The sequence below is a fragment of the Colobus angolensis genome, unplaced genomic scaffold (genome assembly GCF_000951035.1).
Source record: "Colobus angolensis palliatus isolate OR3802 unplaced genomic scaffold, Cang.pa_1.0 Scaffold310, whole genome shotgun sequence".
Taxonomy (NCBI): domain Eukaryota; kingdom Metazoa; phylum Chordata; class Mammalia; order Primates; family Cercopithecidae; genus Colobus; species Colobus angolensis.
Window position 1 is genome coordinate 704,013 of NW_012116378.1, and position 7,353 is coordinate 711,365.

The window sequence follows — 7,353 nt, forward strand, 5'->3', positions numbered from 1 at the left end:
ACCTAATGTAAATGATGAGTTAATGGGTGCAGCACACCAACATGGCACATGTATACATATGTAACAAACCTGCACATTGTGCACATGTACCCTAGTACATAAAGCATAATAAAAAAATAAAAATAAATAAAATTGCAGCAAAAAAGCACTAGCAATTGCTTATAGAAATATACCTATTTGCTTTCAGATATGCCTTCCTCTTTTAGTTTATGGAACCCTAGAGACAACCGTTATTTTATTCCTTTTACGGTGTCTTGTATTGTAGCTAGCTCCAAGGAAGAATCACCAAAAACTAAATGTTTGTTGAATGAATAAACATCAGTCAACCCATCTGCCTTAGTAGTTAGAGCATAGCAAATGTATGACTGAGGTTCACAAATCTGATTTCTTCTATTGAATATCAATTCTAAAAGATAAAGGAGATTTGCCAAAATTCAGAGGCTGAAATCAGTATTTTTCAATAAATTACTTTCTTTCCATTCAGCTTTTTTCCCCTACAGAATTAAGCAGAAAGCAATTCTATACGAGCTTCTAGTTCTGATTAACTATGGTGATCCTGAGGTTTTGGAGTTTTAATTTCAAGAGCCATTAAAATATCTGAAAAGGGACAATTTTTAAAGTTCCTTGAATCACACGTTGTTCATACAGTTTGTTGGGAGACATAAAATAATATAGAAGTTTGTGGAAGAGTCATAACAATAGTCAACCAGCAAAAATCAAATGTAATAGAATATTAAGAGCTCAAGGTTTAGAGTCAGAGTTCAAATCTTGGATCTGTCACTTACCAGCTGTGTGACCTCATGCCACTGAACTGCTCTGTGCCTCAGTTTCCTTAACTGTAAGTGGGGACACTAATGCCTGTCTCATAAAACAGCAGAGTGCCTGAAAAATAACAAACACTCAGTAAATGGTGTATGTTAATAACAATAACAATGGCAACAATAACAATAATTTGGGAAAACAAATTTGATCTTTCCTTTAGTGTCAGTAATCAAGATGTAAAAGTCCTATGAATTAGAAAGCAATCACAATTTGAGTTCTAATAGAATCAGTAACTTACCCATGAAGAAAATAAACAAATGGTTCAAGATAGGGCGATATTTCATTAAGCTTTCTTCCTATGCATCATTGCTTTCTGATAAACTTTTTCAATATATTTCCTAAAATGACACTATTCTGAAGTATTATTGCATGCCTTGAAGGTAAAGGGGAATGCTTTGGGAGAAAAGTTTTTATGAATAATGGTCCTAGCTCCAGAATTGAAGGCTAAAATAACTTGAAACATCGTGGCCTCAAACTCAGTCATTTTAGAGATTTTTAAAACTGACTTGAAAACAAAAAGAAAACAAAAACTCACTAAAGTAAACTAAGCTAAGAACTGGAGGCCTGAAGTTTATAAATAAAGTGAAGTTTGTAATTTTCCTGAAATTAAGAGTGAGTCAAGTAAAGAGACTCCCAGTCCTCACTCCAGGATGCTGTCAGTAGAATGTCTGAATAGTTCAATTGACATGACTGGGATGCCATTTACCTTGAGTGCAGTCAAGGGGAGGCAAAGAACCGAAAAGTCACCTCATTGAAACAGATCAGTTAGGTAGACCATTAGTTACATAGATGAACATTTGTAAAACGTGGAGCAACTAACAAAGGTCAGGAAAGTTTGGAGCCCATTGAAAATCAATGTTGATGTCAAAATCAAAACCCTAACAAATAAAATAACCTAAAGTGAAGATCCACAGACTACATAAAAAATTGTGCAGACCTTGCCTTACTAAGGTAGGGGACAGTGGCCGACCTCACACAGAGACAACTTGTCACATGTACTTCTCAGCTAAGATCTCAAGGTTTTCAGAGATCCTTCAGAACTGTGATGGTTCTCTTTGATAACCCTAGTTGGCCTATTAAAGTACAAACTGCCTACTTTGACCTCTTTCCCAACTAACTAATCAGTTTTCCCCAAAATGTGAACCAACATTCATTGTTCCTAAGCTGGTTTTTCTCTCTCTTCTCTCATATAAAGCCACTTTTTGTCTTCTTTATTCTTTGACAATACTCCATAGATCATTTTATGCATAACTAAATGTGCATGCAAATGATTAAACATGCTTGATAAATGCTGAGTATTGAAATGTTGTATCCACTTCCACTGGAAAAACTGACATTTATGCAGTGGTTGTTAACTTTTATGATACCATCAACACTGTATTGGTGTAACATGGTTGTAATGAGCCTAAGCAATACTTGGCAATCTGAGAACCCAGTCCTTGAGTGCCAGTAATGGGAAGCCTGTTGCAGACAGCACAGAAGTACTGTGAAACTGCAGTCTATCAAGAAGAACAATTCTCAGGAGAGGTTCGAATCAACTTTTAGAATGTGTAGAGGGAAAATCCCATTTACCATTGAGTGGCTTGATTGCTACCCACATTTGTTTATTAAGAAATACCATTGGCTGGGCATGGTGGCTCATGCCTGTAATCCCAGCACTTCAGGAGGCCGAGGTGGGCGGATCATGAGGTCAGGAGTTTGAGACCAGCCTGGCCAATAATGGTGAAACCCTGTCTCTACTAAAAATGTAAAACTTAGCTGGGCATGGTGGTGGCACGTGCCTGTAGTCCCAGCTACTTGGGAAGCTGAGGCAGGAGAATATCTTGAACTCAGGAGGCAGAGGTTGCAGTGAGCCGAGATTGCGCCACCACTACACTCCAGCCCGGGCAATAGAGGGAGATTCTATCTCAGAAAAACAAAAAAACAAAAAAAAAAAAATTAAACTTTGCAATGATGCTGCGGTATATAAGCAAGAATTTGGTCAGGCTATGCCTGATCTCTTACTTCGCACTTTCCCAGGAATGCTGAAAGAATGAAATATGCCTGAAATTAATGAACTTGCAAATTGTGTACCTGAACATGGTCAGTGGTTTGACATAGGTCAGGACTAATGAGAATGTCATCAGTGGGGTTAAAGATGTAAAAAGCAAAGAATACATAATGATGTAAAACATTAAGGCATAAAGGCAAGAACAAAGAAACAAACAAAAACAAATTTCATGTAGTCAAACTATGGTCCATACATAGAAGCCTGGTATCTATAAATGATCATATGCATCCTGTCCTAATATGAGAAAAATGCCTTGGAACATTCATAAAACATGATTTGGGGTTCAATAAATTAAATTTGTCTATATTTTAACCATGTTGAATTTGAAAAATCCTTAGAAGTGAGCCTCTCTAAAATAAGACTAAACTAAAATGTTCTGCTCCCAGATGGATGTTCGGTCTGGATTATAGCCCTTAATTGTTTACTGACAATCTCCCCACCCCCAAGCTCCTCCCCTCCTGCTGCCCTTCTCTTAAAATGCTTTAACCCAAACTCAAAAATTTTTTGACATTTAAGGACCTTTCTGCATGCTCTGTTCTCAGGCAAAATTTCCTATCCTCTACGCACTAACTGATGAATTCCCACTTACCCTTCAAGATCAACATGGAACACAGGCAAGGTGGGCCCTGGAGTGAAGTGGACTGAGATAGAAATCCTGGCTCTACCCATGTAGACATTTGCCCTGGTGCAAGTTGCTTTACCTCTGGAAACCTCTGTTTCCTTATTTATAAAAAGGCAATAGTGATGCTACTTGATGGTTGTTGTAAAACTTATATACTGCACCAACTGTTTGGCCAAAGCTCCTCCAGGTAGTACATATTCCACAGCTGTGTCTTCCCTTCTAATGGCTTAACTTGAGCAACATTAGGCAACCATCCCTAAATTTCTAAAATATTTTATATCCACTTAAGCACCTATCAATTTGTACTTTTAAAATCATGTCTTTATCCCCAAATAGTGTGTAAATTCTTTCAGACAAGAGACTCTTTCACCCATATTTGTATTTGCATTACACCGAACACACTGACTGGCACATAGGTGCTCAATCAATGTCTATAATGGCTGCTCCATCAGTGTTTACTGAATGAATAATGGATGGTTGAATGATTATTTCCAGTTTATAAATCATAGGAGGGAAAAGCAGATGATGTTATAAGTCACCTTTCAAGCTGCTTTTCATCTGGCTTTTCCACAGGACTATATACTGTCTAGGACACAGATCTACAACTAGGCACACTTCTGCACATGGGCACTGCTATGGCCTGAGTATGTCCCTCCAAAACTCCTTCTGAAACCTAATCCCCCTTGGTGATATTAAGATGTGGGGCCTTTGGAAAGTGATTAAGTCATGAGGGTCAACCCTCATAAATGAGATGAGCACCCTAATAAAAGAGGTTGAAGGAAGCTCCTCTTCACATTCCACCATGTGAAGACACAGTGCTCCCCGATTTCCACCATGTGAGGGTGCAACAAGAAGGCACTATCTTTGAAGCAGAGCGATCCCTCACCAGACACCCAGTCTGTTGCACTTTAATCTTGGATTTCCCAGTCTTCAGAACTGTAAGCAACACATTTCTATTGTTTATAAGTTAAGGTAATTTGTTATAACAGCTGAAATGGACTGAGGCAAGTATACATGCCCTTTTTTCTTTGTTACTAAGTCAAATCAAACTAAATGCCGAATGAAATATTATTTTATGAAGCTAGAATGTAACATTAAAAACTAACAGTAAAACACTCTAACCATATAAAAAACTATTTTCACCAATTGCCTTTTTTTGAATGATCAATCTTCCTCAAGGTTCATTCTGCAAAGCCACATTGACCTCACAACCCATCCTAAGTGGAGGGTTGCAAAGCATCCTGTTGCAAAGCACCTCAACAGTCATTAAGCTGAAAGGCATATTTGGTTATTAGAATACCTAATAAGGAAAATAACAGCCCCTGACCATTTCCTTATCTTACTTTATCTAGATAGTTCATAAAAGTATACTTCATTACCTCAGTCCTATATTCCAAATAAATTTCATAAACCAGACACTTAAAATATTACACAGTATAGTCCTGGAACATGTGTGCATTCTTTATAAATCCTAATCATAGTTTTCCTAATCAGGTACATGTGATTTCTCTCTGGATCCTCAATTAACAGTTCTATATAGCCCAATATTCCTGAACAATGACAGTAATGATTTTTTTTTACTTAATTTTTGCAATTAAAAAATATTGAGCTAATAAATAAACAGAAAAGTCTCTTAATGAACAGTTGCCTATGAAAAGATCATCTTTAATTTTAGCATTAATCATGAGGCCAGGAGTGTATACTGCATGGATTTAATGATAATTTGGGGTTGTGTTTGAATTGCTATAATTGCTTCCTTGTGGGTCAAAGTGTCTACAGATTTTCATTCCTTTATTCTATACATCCTGACCTCTCAAAACTCAACTTTTTTTACACTGCCCACTTGCTTCCTCCTAACACACACAGAAATACACCATTTTCCAGCGTTCAGTCCCACTCAAGCCCTGCCAGCATACTCCCCTAATATTATCCGATTCAAACCTGCTACTCTGCCACACCACTTTTCTTGGTTCACTCCATTGCTCTTCTTCATCAAAAGCTTTGAGCTACCACACACACTGCTTGCCTTTTCAAATCCCCTTTTCCCATCCTTGCAGCTAAACAGAAAAGCTTCGCTTTGAAATTGGACATTTTTCCTGAACCAGTGGTGTGACCTTTCAGGCTCAGCATGGGATTAGTTTGTTTGGCTAAATCCAAAACATAGTAAGTTTTTAAAAGTCCATGATAGATGTTATGGAGAAAGATCCTTTGGCCTTTCTCCCAAGATAAGCCTGCCAGTATGAGATGTTATGGTTCCCTGCACAGTGTCTGTAAGCTTAATGATGTGGCTCCATACATGAATCAGCAGTGTAACAGGTACTACTCTAGGCCTCTATTTAAGAAAAGATGTATCTCTCCCACTCTACTCAGAAAATGCATCTTCTTCTTGGAAGGGGTTGTCTAGAACAGTAAAGGCAACATTCAGCTCTCTGAATCCCATACCTCATTATAACTTGAGGAGTGACCCAAAGAGAAATAAGCCTCCCAGCCCAGGGCTACTAAGGTGAGGTTTGGCAAGGCCATTGCTAATGCTGACACTTAGGTCTCCACAAGTAGCTATGCCAACTGCCAGAAACAAAGAACTTACAGAGCTCCAACAATTGTCCAGTTGAAATTGGACAGAGATACATATTCTGCATCCTACTGGCTACCTCAGAGGGAGCTAAAACAAGATCTAAAGAAAGCAAGTCCTTATGGTATTAATCTTTGAACTTAGAGAAAACCACTTCAAACGGCCCTCATTTGGTCTCTGCCATGTTTTCTGCCTTTCTGATCAAAAAAAAATCTTGGAAATTAGAAAATTTATTTTCTAACAGTGAATCACACACAGGGAAATAAAGGTTTTGCATTTAGAACTTCAACCAAGCAAAGACTCAGTCACCAAGGATGGGCATTAAAGCAATTCCATTGGTTCCTTTGAAAAGGTGCAGTCAACGCTTTTGTGCAAATTAGAGTCATAAGTAAGGTGACTGAGGCAAAATAAATGATATTGTCAAAGCTGGCTGCAAAGGAAGCTAATTACTCTAAGCAGATAGCAGTTCCTCCTTTCAAGAGGACGATACCTTTGCTTGGAGAAAGGCATAAATGAAATTTGTGATTATGCAAAACCAGGCTTCAGGACTAATGCAATAGAGAGGCTGAGAAAAAGAGAAGACAAAATGTGCCCTGCAGGAGCAGGTAACCAGTATACTCAGTCTCCTGGTGGAAACAGAGGTTTAAGTGCCCCAGAATTTCTAAAAGAGAGTTGATAGTGAAAGCGTCTCAGTGGGGAGAGAAATGGCCCTTGAAAATGAGAGTAGGCTAGACTCAGAGTCCAAAGGGAAGGAGGCTTATAATACATTCCTTGTGTTGGGTAGGAGGCAATGTGTTATTTTCGAAGAAATGATTATATAAAACTAAGAAAGCTTTTTTAAAATGTCAACTTAAGAAGGATGTGCATCTTAGGCCAGGCACAGTGGCTCACACCTGTAATCCCAGCACTCTGGGAGGCCGAGGCAGGAGGATGGCTTTAGCACAGGAGTTTGAGACCAGTCGAGGTAAAATAGTGAGACCTCGTCTCAATAAAAAAGTTAAAAAAGTAGCTGGGTATGGTAGTGAATGCCTGTAGTCCCAGCTACTCCAGTGGCTGAGGTGAGAGGATCACTTGAGCCTGGGCGGTCGAGGCTGCAGTGAGCTGTGATTGCACCACTGCACTCTAGCCTAGGTGACAAAGTGAGACCTTCCAAGAAAAAGAAAGAAAGAAAGGAAGATGGCCGAATAGGAACAGCTCCAGTCTCCAGCTCCCAGCGCGAGCAACACAGAAGACAGGTGATTTCTGCATTTTCAACTGAGGTACTGGGTTCATCTCACTACGGAGTGC

The 7,353-nt window shown here is 38.8% G+C and overlaps 1 protein-coding gene across 3 annotated transcripts in view; it reads right to left on the bottom strand.

The window, feature by feature from the left end:
• Positions 1 to 7,353, bottom strand: part of FRMPD4 (FERM and PDZ domain containing 4) — an 881,789-nt gene that overhangs the window by 407,867 nt on the left and 466,569 nt on the right. The window contains exon 2 of one of the 3 annotated variants that reach the window (XM_011950879.1): positions 786 to 882. The exons of the other annotated variants lie outside the window; for them this stretch is intronic. Within the exon in view, the coding sequence (XP_011806269.1) occupies positions 786 to 802 (17 nt within the window). The 5' untranslated portion in view covers positions 803 to 882. The remainder of the gene's footprint in view (positions 1 to 785; positions 883 to 7,353) is intronic. 3 annotated transcript variants of the gene reach the window in all.